The 22,879-nt window shown below is 35.5% G+C and overlaps 1 protein-coding gene across 1 annotated transcript in view; it reads left to right on the plus strand.

Moving 5' to 3' along the window:
* The first annotated feature begins 3,304 nt into the window (after positions 1-3,304).
* ghra (growth hormone receptor a) overlaps positions 3,305-22,879 on the plus strand; it is a 38,874-nt gene continuing 19,299 nt past the window's right edge. Inside the window, exons 1-2 of the mRNA XM_059503471.1 lie at positions 3,305-3,610; positions 12,520-12,626. Coding sequence (XP_059359454.1) covers positions 12,536-12,626 — 91 coding nt within the window. The 5' untranslated portion in view covers positions 3,305-3,610; positions 12,520-12,535. The remainder of the gene's footprint in view (positions 3,611-12,519; positions 12,627-22,879) is intronic.

Consider the following 22,879-nt stretch of genomic DNA (forward strand, 5'->3'; position numbering starts at 1 on the left):
TTTCACTAGTGTTCATTAAATCATCCTGATTCAGTGTTCAAATCTGATGTTAGTAAAGTTATTAAGATGTTATCTCCAAACAAAACCGTGGCTGCATCTGAAACCACATATTTCCCTTGGGCCAAAAACAGAAATTGATAAGAGTAGTATGTCTGAATTTATAGTGTTCATAAAACTCTGCTGGTGAGATTCTGATGTGCACATGACTTTACTATCCCATGAGGCCACAGGAGAGGATTTGTGAATGGCAGCGAGGCTATTAACTCTGGTAGGTCACATGATAATAACAACATGATGAATGTAGTACTTCTGGATATCATTCATAATACACACATTCATACTATAGTGTAGTCAAACATATTTTTTTTAAACTATTGCAGAAATTACTTAACCAAAAGAAGTACCTACTCAGGTTTTATGTGATTTCAGACACACTGTTTCATTCAAGAACAAATAGGTTGAGTGAATAATTCAAATGACTTGATTTGAGAAAGACGAACTGGTTAAATTAATGGGGTACTATAACTAGCATGTGGAAAGATTTACATAAAAATCAGTCTTCAAACGCCACTCCTTCGAGAATCTGATCTAGATTTCAGTTCTGTTTTAACAGTTGTTTGGCCAATCAAGTTTACATCCCGCCTTAAATTTCTTAGAACAGCTTTAACTCCAAAAAAAAGCATTTGAGGCATTTTTCCGACACTTATAAAAAACATAACTGCTGATTTTCTAGATGTGGATGGAGATTGCATTCTGTCTCTATTCCTGTCCAATAATCTGATGTTTCCCTTTTCTCTTTACACCTCACTGTCATTTCAATTCCGCAACAACTTATACAACTGAAGTTAAATTAACGCCTCAGGGAACTTAAAACCAATGCTGTGTCCAACTACAACAGCCATTCTAATCCAATTGAAGCTTAGCTACTGACACTGAGGTAAATACACATTAGCTTGGTGTGACACCAACTAAGTGAATTACGCTTCATTTGGAGCCAGAAAAGGCCATGTTTCGAGTGAAAAAGAAGGATTTTACAAGTATTTCTGTTTTATACCACTTTTCAAGGTCCATCCGAAGGCTATTTTCCACCCAGCTTTTCATTTTCCAACCTTTATACTTTTTATAACTACATGCATCTAGCTAAACATTCTTCAAATCAGAAAGAAAAATCAGGTCCAAAACATTATTACCACCAGAGTTGCAGTGTGTATGCAAAATGTGTACATACTGTATTCAGAAGTTCAAGAATGTGGGCTTGACCCTGAGCCAAAATTGATTAACAGCAACAAAGTTGTTGGCGAAAGCATGTGATGAACATTATTGAGATAAAATATAAGGGCAAGTTGCAATGCTTGAAGTTTGGTGAAAGAGAAATTGGACACTCAACATCTCGTCCAAGAGCTTTGTTCACATGCCACATTCGTTTAATGTGAAGTTGCTGTTTTTTCCACTCTCATTCACTGAAGCACTATAGTGAGCGAAGAATGGGCCCCTTTCAATGGACTACCCTTCTAAAATCTGATCAAAATTCACTACATGACTATCACACCTCACCATGTTATGGTTTCTTAGAAAGATTGTAATATTTAAAAAAAACTTGAATTTCTAATATATTTTTAAGACAGCTGTGGGTATGAGAACTGATAGCCTCTCATGTATTAAAAGCACAGCTCTTGCATTGATTCAATTCATAGTAAGCAGACAGGCAAGCTTCAGTAAAAACATGCAGACCTTGAGTTAGATTGTACCCTTTCACATCTGAGAACATGAATGATGAAACAAAATGAAGCTTGACAAGGAAACTTGAATGTCTGTGATTCGAGGATGTAAGGTTTCTCAAGGCCTAATAAAAACCAATTACAAACTACTCCATTAGAGCCAAATCCAGTAAATAATTATAAGGCAGGTCACATGACAGAAGACACACGATGAACTCTGACCTAAAGTAAAGATGAGGTCATTTTATCTAGCTGTACAGACAAACATTTACAGTGATTTGGATTCCATTATTTCACTGCAAGTTAAAGACGACGAAAAGAAAATATTCTCAGCCCTACACAAATATTACTGTTCTACAATTAATGTCATTACTCTCTTGCTGGCAGTTGTATTGTCCTTATAATCTAGACAAATAAATTTTTCCAAACCAGCTCCATTGATCTGCAGTTCATTAACACAGAGATAACCTACAAAACCTAAGATTTATGTCATAGTAGTAAAGCAAGTGAAATTTAAATGTTTAAAGACTACATGTCCAATGCACTTTCTTCAATACTGTATATGTGACCCTGGGCTACAAATAAGTGTCCATTTTTTTTTTAAATTGAGGTTTATACATCATCTGCAACCTGAATAAATAGATTTGCATTGATGTATGGTTTGTTAGGATATGACAATATATGGACTATTTGAAAATTTGGAATCTGAGGATTCAATTACAATAGCAATGCATATTAAAAATCATGTCTACTTACGGTAGACAACTTCCAAAATATCTTCATGAAACATAGCATTTCTATATATAATGCTTTTATTACTTATAATGATCTTTGACAAAAAGAAAAATCGATGTTTTGGGGCCATAGTTTGCAGCCAATTTTTGTTTTGTTTGTTTACAAAGAGCTAAACAAATGTGGGTAAGTTTGCCTCTTTTTTTCCAAACTTTACACGCAAATCCAAGAACTGCACACACAAAATGCAAAATGCCTCACATCCCTTGCTAAATGAATCACTCCAGTCAAAAAATCATAAACAAAACTCAAAAGCAAACATTTGCAATACCAGATTTTTGTGTTACATAGAGAATTGTGTGTTGTGTTTTGCAAAAAGTGTCTTATAAAATTGAAAACTTATTCAAAGGCCGAGAATTAGAGTATGTTTTTGCAGATTTGGTGTGTTGTTCTGGTGTTTGAGTGTCAGGTTTCAGAAATTATGTGACAAGTTAAGATTTTGTGCATAAGCAGCTGGAAAAACTGTAGTAGGAGTGCCCTGAGCTGGCTTTCTTTTAAAAACTGGTTGAATAAGCAGTCTGCTCTTTCCCAAGTAAGTAACCAAAATAGTCTCCCTCAAAAACTCTGGCTCTCTAAACTGGCCAAATACGACAAAAAGTGACCAGTGCTGACTTTTAAAAACAACAAAAACAAACTCTCCGCGAGTGATCTATTCTCATTAAACTCACTCGAGTATATGCGACATGAGTGTTTTGGATTTTGCGCGGGAGAGCGCTGTATTTCGCAGCACGCGCCAGGACTGGAATATCTGTCGACAGGGGGCGCGAGCCAGTGACACTGCGAGAGACCAGTAAATATGTGAATCTGAAGACTTGAAGTGCTACGCAGTCAACGTGAGACCCTTCAGGATGCGCGCTGTGCCCCCCACTCCCTCTGAACAAATCCCTGTCAACGGTTTTCAGCACGTTATACCTAAAAACCCTGCAACGCGTTCAGCTGTTTTCCCGAAACGATGTTCGGGTGATTTTTGAGTTTGATCGTTAAAAAGGGGAGAACACCGAGAGACCCACAACACGCAAGTCTGTTGATCCGGATGAACGAACTGTTGAGAAAGTAAAAACTTGCAACAGTTTTCTCGCGGACAACTTCTCTGGAGCTGAGTGAGTCTTCTTATCAAGTATTCTTTGCATGATATACATTTAAACATCTGTATTTTAAGTGTTTTACTGTAATTGGGGTATACGTTGGTTTAAAGGGGTGTGCAAAGCTCGTGGAGCACAGGGCAGTAAACAGTTTGCGAAATCGAGCACTTTTGCGCGCTGAGTGTGCAGTTTGGAAGTATTTTGATTGTAAGTAATCTTTTTCTTTTTCATTTGATGTTGATCTGTCGTCTAAGCTTTGTTCTGCACAGTGGAAATAAGGCAGAAATGTATTTTACGCACTTCTCAGTAATGTTTATAAGGGGCCTCAGGTGGCTTATCTGCTGCGAAAAGTGTTTGAAAAATATTTATTGCTCTCGTTAAATCAAGGCCAGACTAACAAGTTAAACAGAGCGGGAATTCATGGACTCATTTGCTGTTTATGCGTGTTATGAATTTGCATGACAGCTGGATTTGTGCACATGGCATCTGTCATTCAGGTGTTTTCCGCATGTTTGACACACTTTAGGGCACTTCAGGTCATAAATTGAGATTTATACATTATCTGAAAGCTGAATAAATAAGCTTTCTGCAATTATTTGAAAATCTGGAATCTGAGGGTGAAAAAAATCAAAATATAGAGAAAATCGTTCTTAGCATTGCATATTACTAATCAAAAATTAAGTTTTTATATATTTACAGTAGGAAATGTACAGAATATCTACATGAAATATGATCTTTACTTAATATCCTTAACATTTTGTGACATTAACAATGTATTTTTGGCTATTGCTACAAATATAGCCTACCCGTCCTACTTATGACAAATGTGTCTCCTACTTTTGTAAAAAAAAAAAAAAATTTTTTGTGCTAATGTAAAATGAGATTTTATAAAATGAAGCACTTTTGATAACACTGAATATTTTAAAATGAATAACTTTAGAAAATTCTAAACTGTTACAATTGAATGTAACTAATTAGCTACATTTACTTTAGCAGTATTAATAATATATTCATGCTTATATTTAAATGTGTGTTCCTAAAAAAATCAACCTCCTAAAATTTAAAACATAATTTAAAATGTTTGCATAATCAATGATTCCCAAATAAAATGCTGCAGTGAATTTTTAATCACTTTGCATTTTAATATTGATGAAGAAAACAAAGCTTAAAAGTCTAAAAACTCATAAAATGTGTGGAGTAATAATAAAAATAATTCTGACCACCTCTCAGACCGGAATGGCATTGAAATGAGACTGCAAATCTCAGACTCCCTGCATTTTATATTTCCAAGCAGCCATGATGACATTACCTGTGCAATTCTTCAAAATCCTGAACAAATAGAAGTAAAGAGCACTGCAATCCAATTTCCCATGTCACAGATGCTTAAACAGAAGGTCATGAGTTCCCGATTGCAACAAGTCTGTGAATGAAGCACATGGACTTGTTTTAGATTTGCATATTCCTAAAACACTGCCTGAATTGAAATGTAAATGTATGAAACATTTTTCTGAAGTTAATCTACTGCTTTATAATTTTTATTTTTGCAACTTTTTGCCAATATGACAAGACCCCAGTTTACTTAGATTGTTTCCGACGTTTCCGTTCTTTGTTGTGGAAAAGCTTACAGGTTGTACAGGTTTAATTTTTTAAGGCATAATATGCACAGAGCAGCTTATGTTATGTTTGATTGACTGGTTTACACTCACAAAATGCTTCCCTAATGCTGTTTAGCTGCTGTTTAGATGAGAAATGCTTCCTCTATGGGTTTAGTAGATTTTCACATGCTAATTGCAAAATGCCTTCTGCAGTTATTGAACCTGAAATTCATTATTCGTTTAAACTAATTCATTATAAAATTGTTGCCATCCGTCAGTAACTGAATTACTTGTTTCAGCCTAATGTTAGTCTGTAATTAATTTTTTTTTTGTGCTGATGGTAATTGCTTTTTGTGTACCAGGCTTGCAGGAACAGAATCACAGTTTACACATGCAGAGAGGAGATAAAGCTGCTGGCAATGGTAGAAGAGTTACAATTTAGCTTAGATATTGTATAAGTATTTGCACACGTTTAGGACACACTTAAAATGTCTGCATATCAGGATGTAAAATATCAAACCAAGTGGCATCTGTAAACAGATTTTCTCAGAAATATATTTTTTTTGAGCCAATATTCCAAAATTCTTATTTAGTGGAAGTTTGTTTTCCTCAAGTTAACACAGGTGTTCTAAGAGAATAACCACAGCTGTACTTCATTACATTACCAAAAAACATAGTGACATTCGAACAGCCACATGTAGGCGTATTGTTTTATTAATTAACAAACTTACTAAAGTAACAAACAAATCATTCTAATATGCTGATTTGGTGTTTGGGAAACATTTCGTATTATTATCAATGTTGAAAACAGAGGTGCTGCTTAATATTTTTGTGGATAGATGAATAGAGAGTTAAAATCATTTATTTGAATTCATTCATTCTTTTGTAATTTCTTTCTGCCTTTTTTAGTGTAATGCATCGTTGATGAACAGAAGATATACATTTCTTTAAAAAAAATGTAAACAAATCTTTCTCACCCCCAAACCTTTGAACAGCAGTGTATAATGCAAAGACATTCATACGTATTTAGATGTGGCTTGAGTGTCAAACTCTGTATTAGAACAGAGTATGAAGGTTTAATGTGACAGTGCACCAGCTTTTGACTCTCTATGAAAAATGTCTAGACGTTCGAAGACCTTTGCAACACAAACAGGTTTCCAAACGCTCTCTGCACAAACATGATTGACCTCAGTTTACCAGAGGTGTTTGAAGCATGATATCTCTCTTTCTTTCTTGTTTAGAGTCAGTTTAGATTTCTCCCCCTCACACACACACACACACACATGGTTTGGCAGAATGTAGCTCCGTCCCCCTCCAGCAGCCTGCTCTGCTGACCCAGACTTTTCCACTGCCCTTGTGAAATAGGAGCAGGAGAGACGATCGGGTCTCACCAGTCAGAACTAAATGCCATCACAAAGCGAAAAGACTCTCATATACTGCTGCTGGCAGAAGCCCACTTTAATCTCTATTTGAATAGTCCAGTGAAGTGTTAAACCCCTGTCTAACCAAGTTAAACCCCCTTTCCACCAGCAAAACTGCAGCACATGCAGTTTTTTTTTCTGTGCACATGCATATACGTGTATAATGGTTTACACAAGGTTTTGTGCTTGTTTCACCACACTGTTTGCTTGCTTGTGCAACTGGGATGACTGAATGTGACCTTTGAACTGTGCATATCGTCTCCTGACTAAATCAATCAGAATAGGAAAGGTTGAATCCTGTCTAATATCCTCTTTTCTGCAGTAGCCGAATGCTGTGAGACCTACAGCACTGCAACAATGAAGATTAAGCAAGAATTAGATTGCAACAGTAAATTCAAAAATGTTTGCACTGCTGCAAGAAATACAGTGGATGAGATCCACTGGAAGGGCAATTGTTAATCAACATTTTCACCATAATTAGGATAAAAAAAAAGAAAATTCTGTCATCATTTATTTACCCTCAAGTTGTTCCAAACCTGTATGAATGTTTTTTCTTCAGCTAGATAATAAAAGTAGATATTTTGAAGAATGTAACCAGTTACTGGACCCCATTGACTTCCATAATTTTTGTCCATACTATGGAAGTCAATGGGGACCAACACGTTACATTCTTCAAAATATCTTCTTTTATGTTCAACAGACGAAAGAAACTCAAACAGGTCTGGAACAAATTGAGGGTGAGTAAATGATGACAGAATTTTCTTTTTCGTCTCTTTAAAGACCAACCAAACCATTGACAAAGTTTTTTAAAAAAGCGGTAGAACTAAATGTGTATGATTTAGTGTAATTTATTGGACTTAAATAGGAGATACAGTGTTACTTTTAAAAGAAATGCATTGCGGGATTGCTTTACTCATAAAAAGAAATTCATATTGTTACACTATCTGCTGACTAATACTCTCTTCTACAGTAAAAATGTTCTTCAGGCATTTTTTTTTTTTTACAACAGAAGTGTTATTTTCTTGTAAAATATATTCCAATAATCTTTGTTTAATGTACTCTTATAGGAAGGGAGTGTTTTTTCTATTTATATTTGCCACTAAATAAAATAAATGCACATGGAATGTGTGTAACTTTTGAACTTTTGAAGTGACTTGGATAGTATGGTGTAAATTTGATAAGTAACTTACATTTAATACAAATACATTTAATTGTGTAACATGTTACCCCAACATTCATGGTAATGGACTGATGTCATCTGTAGTTTCAGCACAGTTTGCTAAAGGTGATGTCCACATGTTTGTTTTACATCAGAGATGTGCTGACAGCATGATTGAGCTCAGAAGAACTGGAAAAAGGCACAGTGGTTTTAGTCTTAATGCACATAGATTCAGTCATTCAGATTAAATCTCTGCTTGATTGTCTGAGTGCTGATATAAAGTTGCTAAATAGGTGCCATTAAGAACAGTTTATGACCGAGCACATCACCGCACACAGATTTAGTATTACTTCCTGTTTGGAATACACCATCATAACAGAGTATGACTCAGTGACTCCAGACGTTTTATTATATAGCAGAGATCAACAGGTTTCAAATGGTGAACTCTGCATGTATTACTCACTCACTGCTAATTTTGGATGTTATTATTTAGTCTTGGATGCTGGCCCAATAGGAATTATACTCTCTTTCTTGTTAGCCTGAGTTCTAGACCTGATAACTTAGTAGTTCATTTAGGGAAGCTACAACAGTTCAGAAGTTTGTGTTTGCAAATGTGAGCTAAATGAAGTGAAGATGTGAAAATGGTGATTTCTGGCCTTTCTTCCACACAAAAGGTCAGCTAGCAGAAATGCAGGCCAGCCACTGATCTATAATATAGATATTATAGTCATATATATAGATCAGTGATGCCAGCACCAGATCCTTTTATTAGAGTTGTGGCAGCAAATAATGAAAATTCTGACAGACAGTGAAATTTGATTATATATTATATTAGATCTATCTTTCTGTCCGTCCGTCCGTCCGTCCGTCCATCTATCTATCTCTGTATTTGTTTGAGTAATGTGTCTGAGAGTGTTAATGATGCATCATTTCCCTTAATTATATAGTTTTAAGAGTCTTGTGATCTGTGTGTGGAATGGTAAGGACTGGTTGAAACCCTCCAGTGATGGCAATATTTTTTTTCTTTATATCAAGTTTTGCTCCAAATGCTTTAAGCAACAAATAAATCTGAACAAACTGTGGGCTGTCATCCGCTCAACCACACAGTGTGACTGATGTAAAACAGACCTGTTTATTTGCACAACGCACTGTAGCCTACAATAATGCCCAGATATATATATGGAAGTGTCTGCGTTACAAAAAAGTGTTTGGATTCCCATAAAGCTCATAACTAAATACAATACTACACATGTTTATGAGGGATTTAAAAGAGAAACATTGCAGCAAAAAAAAAAAAGAATAATAATAAAATAATGGTGGTTTGTTGGGAAAAATCTAATCGTACAGTTCTCCACACACGCTGGGACCGCGGTTCAACTTAAATCTGACAACGCATCTGTAATATGGTTTCTTATAAATAACACGTAAAAAAAGTTTTTTTTTTTTTTGATGGATGTGCATTCTGGCGTCCTAGAACATTACAACAACAGCGATATAAAAAAAACAAAAAAACATGGACTTACCATTCACTCTTGTTCAATGCGAAAGCCGTTTGCTGGAAAAATAAGCATTTATTTCATCATCACCCGGATGTTGATAATGCACGCACACAGGTGAGACCTGAACAACAAACGTTGATATCTGTGTATAAACTAAACTCATTTAAGCTTTGCTAGTTGAAACATTTAATAGCCAGAGGACGCGAGCTCACGCAAACAGTGAGAAGATTTGTGCGTGCTCTTTTCCGAATCCCGCAAACCGTGTCTCAGAACACGAGCAAATATTAAGCTCTCTCTAAAGTATTGTGTTTAAGTTGACAAATTCACACAAAAATGATGTCAAAATCCCCAACTTGGTAAGTATCTTACAGCAGACGTATCCGGCTGAACGTACTGTATCAGTGCATTCTCTGAAAGTGACAGCACTTTCTTAATATTAATCGAACAGCAACAACAAATAAATTACTCACTGCTCTTGATTGAATAGCTTATGTAACTTTAATAAAGATTAATCTTTCATGTATACAGTCAAATATGCAATGCTGTTTAACATTTGATAATACTTTATTCAATTTCTGTAGGCTACCTAAAAACTAATGCTAGATCTACCTAAAAAAAAAAAAATCACTGTTTATTTTATTTGTATCTTTATTGTATTTATTTGTGCTGTTGCTTGTAATTAGATAGAATATTCTTATTTTCTTTATTTTTATTTGAAAGTATAGTTTTTCAATAAACATAACACATACCGAACCGTATCAAAACTGTGACTCTAAAGCCGTGATACAAACCCAACCGTGAAAAAGTTGAACCGTTCGACCCCTACAAAAAATTTAAATGTTGTCCATACTCATAGATGGGCTGTATTATCAACATCTGACACATTTTTGAGGTTAAAGGGTGAGAAGCATTGCCTAATATGCATGCAGTGCTGAGAAATCAGTGAATATCTCAGAAAGCGGGAAATTCTTTCCGCCAATCAGATTCAAGGGAGGTTCCTCCCCTCCTCGCTCTCATGGCTGTCTGGACAATCAGGCCCTCTGTGAAGACTGTCGTGCCCCTTTAACTCCTTCATGGGGCCGGACCATACTGGCCCTCCCAGTACCTCCAAACATGTGACTGCAAACTCAAAAGAGGGACAGCAGTCTATGCCTCATAAAATAACCTGTATAATATAATATAATATAATATAATATAATATAATATAATATAATATAATATAATGTTAAATTTGTGGTCAGTGCAATTTTTTTATTATTAATTTATTTAGTTTTTAGCAAGGGCACATTAAATTAATCAAAAGTGACAGTTAATAAATTTAATGTTAGAAACGGTTTCTATTTTATATAAATGCTGTTCTTTTGAATTTCTATTCATCAAAGAACCCTGAAGAAAATGTATCACAGATTCCACAAAAATATTAAGCAACACTGAAAATAAGAATAATTTTATTTATTTAATTATTTATTTTTGCGCATCTTATCAGCATATTAGATTTATTTCTGAAGGATTATGTGACACTGAAGACTAGAGTAATGACTGCTGAAAATCAGCTTTTCCATCACAGAAATAAATTACATTTTAAAATATATTGTAATACTATTTATTAATATTACTGTGTTTTTTATCAAATAAATACAGCCTTTCAAACATTTCCAACCAGTCCTCTTCCTTCTATAGCACTGTTTTACTATTTTATCCTATTAATAATAGAACTTAATTATACTTAACTAAAAGCAATACAGTCTCATAGACCTGCTAATAAGCATTGGACCTGTCAACATGGGTGTGTAATGTATTTTACACTCTCTTGCTGTATGATAGCAGCATTCCTTTGAGTATTGGGGCCTCTCCACTGCCTGACTGAGAAGGGCCATCTCCTTGAGAAGAATAGAGACGATCAAGGCGAGTTTTAGGTGTGTTTGTTGACTCTGTATCAGACTTAAATAGTAAATATATTATAGTTAATCATAAATTTTTTTAGCTAGCTTTTGGGAATGTAAATACAAAATACCAAAGTATTTTACACTGTAAATATCACAATGCAAAAAGACAGGGTTATGAAACCTGCATGTTGTTATTCTAGCATTATTAGATGTCGAGATGAGGTGAAGCTATAGGTCAGATGCAGCAAAGCTAGTTATTTGCTGAACGCGTATTTTCCCACATTTGGAAATTATAGCCTGGTGCTGCTTTCAACAATCCATTGCCAAGTGCAGAAGAAAAATAGCTTTAAAGCCAAGTTTTAGCCCAGAACTCCTCTAATCGAACCAGATTCAGAAATGCATCAGGACGAGGCCAGTCTAAACAATGTTTATTGGCTGATTGTATTTATTAATTGTCTACTTAAAATTTGATTTGATATCATATATTTGACGCACATTTAAACCATATCATTAGTGTTTTCGTTTCTATCAGGCTGTCTATATAAATCTCCAGGCTTAGTTGGACTGTTGAGATCAGACTCATCCGTACCAAAGCGCCACTGACCTCTCTATGATTTGCGATGGTGACCAAACAAATATAGTGTTCTTATTTTTAGCCTAACTCTTCGGCTAGCTGGATACAGCCTGTTCAGACTACTTGCTTGTGACAGTTATTTCTCACTATGTCACAATGTCATCGCCATTTCAGACAAACCATTATCTCTTCTATTGAATATTATTGTGATAAGACCCAAAAGTGGTGAGGAAATAGAGAAGGGTCATCGACAGACTCAACCAAGCACAACGAGTAAATCACAAAGCGCCCCCACATACATAAATCACCGTATGAATAATGGCAACTTGTCAACAGTATTTCTGTCAAACATCCACCACTAATGTAGACAATACAAAGCCAGTTTAAATTCTTTTCAATTTTATAATGGAAGCTCCAGTTTAACACAATAAATGCAGAGTCTTAGCTTGTGAATACATCCTCCGCGCTGTCTGCAAGCTTTAAAGACCCCTGGTCACCTACAGATAATGACAAGCCCACGTATGGCTGGAAGTGCTGAGTGTTGCAGGGCTCAGAGGCTGTGTTTGCTTGTTAATTGTCTAGTGTCCTCGAATAGGGTTTTGCACAGACCAGCTAAGAATTAATGGCGGTAACCGCCAACGCATTTTGGCATGAAGGAGTAAGGAAATGAATTGGAGAAGCTGTGGAGATGGCAATGGCCATGGGGCTCTCGGGGGGTTTCAGCTCAGTATTTGTCAGAGGGGTGTCATCTGGGAGCACCACTGATAATGATTTTTCTTTTTCCCTCGCTCAGGGAGACAGCAGAAGCTATGGCTTACTCTCTCTCACTCAGTCTGCTCTACCTGGGCATGCTGTGTGGAAACGGACTGGTGTCTGCAAGATCTGAGCTGTTCACTCCAGGTACTGCACTAACAACCACGTCAGAAACATTGGTCATTTTGCATTGCCACAGCAGTCTGATTTGAAATCAGTATTGAAAAAAAAAAGACTTACATATGATATTTTGTATTTCTGCATTATATTCCGATATGAATGAAAACAGGAATTTTCATCAGATGATTGAATAGCTGTACCGTATTTAATTTTTTATTTACCGTATTTAATTTTGATAAATAAGTCGCACCTAACTATAAGTCGCAGGACCAGCCAAACTATGAAAAAAAAGTGCGACTTATAGTCCGGAAAATACGGTAAATGGGAAAGATGAATCAGAAAGTTTTGGGAAAAATTTTACGGAATGGTGTGTTTTTACTTGGGTTTGCTTTTTACAAGGACCACCTCAAACCTCTTTTAAAAAAACATTTCAGTTTGTTTTTAAAAAAGTCATATTCCACTTTCGTATGCCACATTCTCACTATTGAATAATAATTGAGATGGTTTCATGATGGTGGTTGTAGGTTAAAATTGAGATTGTAGTTGTAGATTATAGATTATTATTAAATGAAAATATTAAACAAAATAGTAAATATATTGTAATAATACTGTAAAATAAAAAGTAGTAAATGAACCAAGCCATTCTCAGATACTGAACAGTGATCACTGTATCATGAGCAACACGTGTTTAATGGCATGCTGGAAAATGCATAACTTTATTTAATTAAGTCGCTGTCAGGGCCATTTGACAGTCACACAAAGCCATATGTGATATTGATTTTATTTCGAAATATGGTGGAGCCCTACAGTCTATCTGAGGTAGAATGAGGCAACTGTACTATAGGTGGTTTATGCATTTAGTCTGCCCTATTTGTTTGATTGTTTGCATATGTAAATATACTGTACATCAGCAAAAATTACAGATGGGTTAGGGGTAAATAATTTTTGGTTGTAAATTATTAAATTAATAATACAATTAACAAATAATGAATAAATAATAAAATGAATAGTGTCATTAATCAGTTTGTTTATTTAAGAATATTAAAGAGTACATTTTTATAAATACTTGACTAAATGGACATGTATTTATTTGTTCATTTATTTTAAAGTTATTGTAGCAAATGTTAAAAATGACAATTTTCAAAGGGCTTTCATCAATCCTGGATTTAAACTGTAGATGTCTGTGCCAGGTCATTATTGGAAAATCATTGGGCCTGTGTCAAGATTATTCACCTTTGAGCACACAGAACATTTTACTTTGGTCTAGTCAAACAATCCTTCAATAAATAGGTTTTGTTTAAAAAGTAAACACATTGACTGTGGTCGTCCAAAGTCCAGGGACAGGATACAGTGGCGCTTATGGGATGATGAACTAAATGGGATGTCATCACTGCACGTAGCTTATCATTGAGATGGAGACAGTGATATGTTATGGTGAATAACATTTGTGTAATAGGCTTTCACTGATGCAGTGAATGACTTGGGTTAATGACCCAGTAGCTGTGCACAAGTTGGAGCTCAGACTTTAGCACTTTGATTAAAGTTAGAATTTTTTTTTTTTTTTTTTTGCTTTATGTTTAAATATATACTCTTTTAGTGTTTATTAAGCTATTATTTAACAGCTATGTATAAAAATATTGTCTTATTGCCTTTGGAGTGCATGGTTTTTTGTGGGGGGGGGGGGGGTGGGTGGAGTGTGATGTGGAGAACAAGTCAATGGTGTCATTTTAATTTTTAAAATAATATATTAAATTAATGAAAGGGCTAGTAATTCAGTGCCAAAGAGGTTCCAACAAAGATGTGCTAGAACTTATTGTGACATAAAAGGTATTTATTTATTTATTTTTTTGCAAAAAATAATTGTTACTTATTCCATGTTGCCTTGTAAAACATGTCCTTCCCAAGCCAACCCAGTTTCATTAGAAAATGCAACTATTTTAGTTTTTTTTTTTTTGTATGAGTATGAATATGAAGCATGAAGGTCCACAGTGGGGGCTAAGCAGATTGTATTAAAATATATAAATCCACCACTATTAGTTACGAACTGCCATTAGAGTGCATTGTCCAAAGCGATTAATAGAGTTTTTAAACACCATATGAGATCATAATGTGCATGAGTTTACTAAGCAGCAGATGTTGCATGTTAAGGAAAATGCTCTAGCTATGCTTCATAAAACAGATTATTTGCCTAGGATATTTTCCACAATTGAGTGTTTGATGGGTGGTGGCGTTGTGTTTCTGGGTGTCTGTGTTCAAATGTTCAAATGATGCGGCATTTAAAATATGTTTTTGCATTAAAGCAAATTCCTTGGGACAGAAATCTGGAAACCCTATTGAACGGGCTGTCCGTGTGTCTTTTTATATGCTGTCTGCCCTGACTAAGGTCTCTTCAGAGGTGTTCTGAGGACAGGCTGTGCTTTGATTGAGAACAGAAGTAATCGTCTTGAGTTATGGCTTCGGACAAGGGCCATATTTCTGGACTTTTTTGTGAGGGGGGTCTGGCAAACATGACTCTTCAGTTTTGGCTGGAATTTCAAAGACATGATGATGTCTTATGGAGGAGAGAATGGACTGGCAGCGCTTCAGGCCTGTGCTGTCAAAGTCATGCGTGTATGCTAATGTGTCTCTAATAAATCAGATGTGTGTAGATCAACTCGCTTATTTATATTTCAACTCACTCTGGGCCAAGCATATGGGCCTTCGTTGTAGAAGTGTAATGAGATAAGGCTGCAAATTTCAAACATTAACAACATGCAGATTTGTTGTGCTTCAAAAACAACTGATGACTGTTGATATATTTGATATCCTCAATGATTGTGTCATGTGGTATATACAATATTTAGATGTGCTGCTAAATTCTTGGTTAAGAGGACCCGAGGATGCAAGTTGTTATTGAGTTTATTAGCTTTTTATTCTCTATTTAATTCTTAAGAGATCTTGCAGAGATGAGGAATTATCAAATGTCTGATTTTTTGACAGCACTTTTTTTTTAGAGTTAAGTGATTACTACATTCTCAAAAAATATTAGCATATACTTGTTCAGCACTACCCTGAACATATTTTTTAATAATAATAACATTTATTGTAATGTACTCTCTCTCTCTCTGTCTCTCTCTCTCTCTCTCTCTCTCTCTATATATATATATATATATATTAGGGGTGTAACGATACGCAAAAATCACGGTTCGGTACGTACCTCGGTTTTAAAGTCACGGTTTGGTTCATTTTCGGTACAGTAAGGGAAAGAAATGCAAACATTAAACTGCAGGTTGTTTATTACTATACACTTTTTTTTAAAATACTTTTTAATAAAATATATATAAAATAAAAAAAGAATAAGAAATAAAATACCGCTGCAAAGTTCTCCACTAAATAAAATACTCTCAGTCTCAAACCAATACCATATAATAAAATATAATGAAAAATATAAATAAATAACTATGATTACAGTGCAGCATTACCAATCCCAGCTTGTAGGCCTGCTTCACCAGAAACGTGCCTGACGCGCTGCTGCTGCTGTAGGTGACATAGAGGGAGACCACCGACAGACCAGGCTCTTGTCTTCATGACAACAATATCTAGGCTATACTTCATGTTGAGCATAAATATAAAGCCTACTGACAAAGGACACCGTCAACAGTATTGACGGCAAAATAGACTATGCTTGACAGGTGCAATATTTGAAAATCTATAATTATTCATTTATTTTTTAAATTACATTTATATCTGAATTTATGTCAACCTATAGACTTTCAAACATCAAAGTGTCATGAATTAATATGTATTTGTGTACAAAATGACATATAAACATACTTTCCTATTCTATTTTGCCTGGAAACGCTTCCAACACGCTTGCGTGTCGCGTGAAAAATAGGCGTCGGTTCTATTTCTAGCATGCACGCGCTTTCCGCGCGGCTCGAGCCGCGCCTGAGATGCGCGTCTCACGCAGGCAGTCTGCAAGCTCTAACCTGTTTACATGTGAGCCGAATTAAAAACAGACACGCCACGCAGCTGAGACGCTTGCGCCATGCATCCAGTGTGTCACCGGCCTTAGAATCAGCTGCAGGGCGGGATTTGCACTGAACGCGGAGACTTCTGCCACTTAATATGTTCGTTTGGAAACACGAAAATGTACTTATATTCCGCACACAAAATATTGCATTCCGTCATTCGGTACACACGTGCACCGTACCGAAAGCCCTGTACCGAAATGGTCCGGTACAAATACACGTACCGTTACACCCCTAATATATATATATATATATATATATATATATATATATATATATATATATATATATATATATATATATATTAGAGCTGAAACAACGAATCGATTTAATCGATTAAAATCGATTATTAAAATAGTTGTCAACTAATTTAGTCATCGATTCGTTGCTAAATAACTTATTTGCCGTAAGCGGCTCATTTCGTGCATATTTCAAATCTGCGGTGACCAAAGTGTGGCAGTAATGAGCCACCGGAGGTTTTACTCAGCCAGTACAACAGGAGAAGTAGCGAATAGCCAATAGCTGGCCTTGTTTTATGTCACGTGCTTCCCGAATCCCGAACAGCGTCTCTGCAGCAGTCAGCGGGATGTGGGAGTACTTTACTTTGAGCCTTCAAAAAAGATTAACCTGTAAACTCTGCACTACTGAACTGTTTAAGGGGCCGTTCACATATCGCGTCTTTTGCGCGCTCAAGTTCGTTATTCCCAATCTAGGCGCGCAGTATGCGCGCTCATAATGGAAGCGACGCAGTCGCGACGCGCCCGTTTTTCCAGGCGCGTCCGCACCACATCGAGTTAAAAACATTTCAACTTTTCAGAATGCGGCAAGCGCACCGCAGGTCATGTGACAAGAACTAAATAATCAGCTTCATCCTTTCCCATAACTACGTTAAAAGCTCAGCCAAGATGAAGGAACAGCTGATCATAGCTGTATATGGATTTCCATTTTGAAATAAATTTAGTAGCAGAGCTACAAGCGATTTTTTGAGCTGCAAATCCATTTTGCTGAAATTTCCGCGTCTTCAAGGAGAGAGCACGTCATTAGCAAATGCTTAGCAAAGGCAGACGCCTCAGGGGCGCAACTGCACGAGCGCTTTGGAAAGGAGGAGAAAGCGGTGCGCCTAGCGTTTTACACGCGTTTTTAGGCACGATATGTGAACGGCCCCTAAGACTTTTATTTGTGCAGATTCTCCAGTACAATGTTGTTTGCAAATGTTTAGTCGTAAAAGCTGATAACATTGCTTTTTAACAGTTAACATTTAAAGCTTTACAAACATGTTCTGTGATCAGTTTGTCGTTTACCAGTTCATAATTCAGTCATGCAGCCTAATTATGACTGAATGAGAGAGGTAAATGTTTAAAGATATTTAAAATGCACTTTTTTTCTAAGTATTCACTGCTCTTTTTCACAAAGCAGGTTTTTTTTGTGTGTCCAATTTTTTTTTCTGGACAACCTTCTGATGGATTTTACTTTAAATTGTGAGTTCCATTCAGGTTTCAGGCCATTGGCACTTTATTCGAAGGATTGTTTACAATTTCACAGCAAAAGCTATAAAGCTGTTTCCCAGAAAATAATAAAATACAACACACTGCAATCTTATTCTGTTTTATCCTTATTCTTTGTGAAAATATGTTCTGAAAGATTCCTTAATAAGCTTTGTTCGGGATGTTAAACTACTTTAGGAGCTCTAAGGACTGCCATGGTGAAAACATTATTTGAAATCTCTTTGTGAAATTTGCTAGAGTATGGGTCAGTGTTTTGATTGCAGAAGAGTTCGACAAAGGATCACTAACACATAATAAAACAACTCCAGGTATATTTTTGATGAGGATATGACAATGCAAAATGGTTAAAATCTCTTAAAAATCTATGCTGAATGATAAAGACCCGTTATTAATAATTTACTTGGGGAAAAAAATGTAAAAAACTAAAATATAAGTACATAAACCGATTAATCGATTAATCGTAAAAATAATCGGCAGATTAATCGATTATCAAAATAATCGTTAGTTGCAGCCCTAATATATATATATATATTTATATATATATATATGCAACGTTATAGTAATGATATAATAATAATTAATTATTATGGTCAGAACTAATAATAAACATGGTTATTAATTAGTAATTTAATTATAATGCAATTAATAATATATTATTATATTAATATTTATTTATAATATTAATATAATGTTAATAATATTAATATGTAAATAACTGTTATTCATAATATTTAAATACCTTCATGAATATATGTTAATTGGCAAAATATAAATTACAATATAATCAAAATGAATGATGATGATAATATAATTATTATTATTAATAGTAATTAAAGTAACATGTAATTATTATTATTATTATTATTATTAATGAATATGTACAAATAAGAATTATTATTATTATCATTATTATATCTGAATTTTTACGTAAGAATTAGATGATTAAAACAAAATGCATTATGAAAATTGAAAAATTTAAAGCATTATGTACTTCTCATTTGAGTATGAATGGCTGTTACTCATTTTTGGTAATTTATGCAAAATAAAAAATGTTTTTTACTATTTGTCTTCCCATCTGTTTGTGCTATTTATTGGTAAACCTAAAAAGGAAAAACCAATGAGCCCTTCAGATTACAATAATCACAACATGTGCTGCAGTCCCAACAAGCTTGGATCTTAACACAATCCTGATTTACTACAATTACCAAGGCAGGGTTGTTTTAAGGGGACTGCCCTCTAAATAAATAAATAAATGAGCAAACAGAAGTACAGAAGACTTCAGAGCTATATCGGTGTATAGAGAGGAAACAGTCGGAAGCACAAGTAAATTCTTGGAAGTTGTCTATTTTTCCTGTACTAACAAAATGTTCACTGAGGAGCAAGACACTGTACCGCTGTAGCCAAGGTTTCTGCAGAGCATGCTCTTTTGTGTTTAAAAGCCTAGTGATTATGTCGGTGTGTTGATTCTTTAATTTTCTTTGTGCCATTCTGTCTGCCATAACCCTCACACGACACAGGCGATGTGAGTGCTCCGAAACCTGAGAGTCTTCTTGCTTTGACTCAGGGAGTTTCAGACGCAGGCGGAGCGCCTTTGGGCTGAAGTTTATTTACGCTAGACAGCAGGGTGAGTCAGGGAGAGAGCTGAGCCCAAAGAGAAAGTAGAACAGCAGAGAACAGCAAAGTTTGCAGTTACATAAGGCAGTGGTTGGCTCTTTTTGTTCCGAAAAACAGAGTCCAGTTGCCAAATGGAGAGCAGGACCGCAGGGCCGTTCACATGAAACTTTTTCCACAAGTAGCGCGTGGCCATAAAACAATCACTTTTCATCTGCAGGCATGTTTAAATCTTCTGTGGTCTGCAAATTCAGCATAATGGTTGTAGAAATATGAGAGACAAATATTAAATGTTTGGTTGATAGATTTTGAGGGATAGCAATGTGGATCGTTTTGTTTGTGGTAATAAAAATATGTTAAACAGTATGCAATATAAAGGGGTCATATGATGCGATTTCAATTATTCTGTTCTCTTTGGAGTGTTACAAGCTCTTGGTGAATGAAGAAGATCTGTAAAGTTGCAAAAACCACAGTCTCAAATCCAAAGAGATATTCTTTATAAAAGTTAAGACTCGACCACACCCCCCTAAAACGGCTCGTTCTAACACGCCCCCTCTCTACGTCACAATGTGGGAAGATTTGCATAACGCTGGCCAAATGTTCACGCAAAGAAAGAAGGTTTAACTTTTATTCTCTCTGTTGCCGCCACTGCCATGTCGTGGAGTCGCTGTGTGTTTCGTTGTGAAAGCGAAACTACTTGTTTAGCCTTACAAAAGAGGACACAACTAGAAATCAGTGGTTAAGTTGTATTTCCACATTGTTCCAGAACAGTCCAACACAAATATTCAGATGTGTGCTGCACATTTTTTGGAGGATGAGGACTGTTTCCTGAACCAGCTGTTTCTATAAAGTTGGGCAGTTCAAACGTTGCAAGGACAGTCAGGCGCTTTCTGGCTGTAAGTATCTTATTTATATTTAAATAATTTGCCAATGATGATTCAAACACGAGTTTTGAGCAGTGTAAAGTAGGCTTGTTGTTTCTCAGATCACAAATGCAGACATGGCTTTATGTTTACGCAGCGCAATACGCAGCGTGATACGCAACGCAATAAAAGACAGTATAAGTCATTATAATCAGTAATTATGTCCCCAACTGGATGCAACAAATGCCTAGTTTGTAATAGGTTTTATTGGTTTTGTCTCGTCTAGTGATGTCTGAGCAGAGCAGCTGGACTGAGTCTCATGCTGCTGGCCTGGGAGACCGATGAGTCTTGTTAAAATCAATGCTTTTCAGAAGGCGGTGCATAGAGGAGAAATAATCATGTGCATTATATGGAAAATAATGTGTTTTTTTTTAACCTTAAACTGCATAAACACATTGCATTACACCAAATACACAAAATAATGTTATTTTTAGCAGCATCATATGACCCCTTTAAATAGAGCTTTAATGAGAGCATCTTTAGTGAATTAAAGTATAATATATAAGGGATAATGTACATCCAGCCAGTTGTTCTCTCAGAATAAATCTCAACAGGTTGATAAGGACCCCGACGCGAAGTCTCGCAAAGCCTGAAGGGGTTTATTCTGAGAGAACAACCAGCTGGATGTACATTATCCCACTTATTACATGGCTACTTGCCACATAAGTAAATAATTAGACGCAAAATACTGATTTGAGTTTAAATATTTGAACACAAAGCTTTCGTGAACAGCAGTTGTGAGCAAGCGGCAAATTCAAACTACTAGACGGACATTTAAGTGAAACGGTGCAGTCAAACTACTTATTACACAACAATTCACCACATAAATAATTAAGGCAATAAAAGAATTAAGACAAAAATGTTTTAAAACCTTATCAGTTTGTTAGTGCTCCTATAATCCATTACAGCGTACAAAACAATCGTAGAAAAAAGGGCAGCAGTCGCTGCGTTTGTATGAAACGAGAGCGAGTCCGAAATACCAGGATAACATAATTACATAATTAGCTAAAATAACACAAAGCTTCCACCAAGAAAAAATAGTTCAAGCAAGAGTACAGCGCCAACTGCTGTTACCTGGATGAGCCTGTGTTATTAGCTTTTACCAGTTGTTATCTAGGGATAACATACCTCGGAATGTCGCGACTGACCAATCAGAATCAAGTATTCCACAGAGCCATATATAATATAATATAATATAATATAATATAATATAATATAATATAATATAATATAATATAATATAATATAATATAATATAATATAATTCCCAATTAAGAAATGATTTAGTAGATTAACTCAAGTAATGGCCTGATTATTATGGTATTAGGGAGGATTATGGTCATTATCGCAAATTATGGTCATTATCGCAGAGTCACTTGACATAAATCTGCTGTAATTCAGCCTAAGGGTCTGGATTTGTGTCCACTGAAAATCAAAGAGACTTTGTGCTAATGATGGACTTAGACAGTACAGTTGGAGGCCAGTAGTTGTTTATGGCTCTTTGCACTGGCTTGACATTACATTTGGAAAAACAATCATTTTTATGTTAGCAAATGGCAATAGGCACTTATCTGTCATTATCGATGCCTCTGCCTGGATTTTGTCCTCCAAATATGCCATTATATTCTATATAATGTGGTTTCAAGTACTTCCCTCTATACATTATCTGGGTGCTGGAGTTTGTGTTAAGTGAACACTTGCAATGTATTGAGTTTCTCATCCGCCTTTTTTGTACACTCTGTGTGTGTGTGTGTGTGTCTGTGTTCTTTGCAGTTATTTTTAACACCAGTTTACATTCTGCTGTAAGTGTCTGCTGCCTTCGATCATTTTGTTAATCTTCAAGATTGTTTTGCTGTGACCACAGACAATTGCAGGTGTAAAAACAAAAAGACCTAAATAAATTCATAATTATATTTTAGGGATGTGCAACAGTGATCAAGTACTTGAGTACTCGACCATGACAACAATGATCGATCATTAAATCGATGATCGAGGAAATGTACTTATTTATTTTTTATTTTTTTATTGATTATAGCAGCACTTTGGATGGCACTCTGAGCTCTGGTTGTTTAGCTTTTTCCAGTATTCGCCCAATACCGATACTTTTATATTTGGTACTTTCTGATACAGAGTACCGATACCAATATTTTATATGCCGTGCAAAGGAAAAATACTATTTTACTTTTTTGGCATGCTCAAAATGAGTTACAGTGCCGGCTTGGAGTAATACA

The sequence above is a fragment of the Carassius carassius genome, chromosome 21, assembly GCF_963082965.1.
Source record: "Carassius carassius chromosome 21, fCarCar2.1, whole genome shotgun sequence".
Taxonomy (NCBI): Eukaryota; Metazoa; Chordata; class Actinopteri; order Cypriniformes; family Cyprinidae; genus Carassius; species Carassius carassius.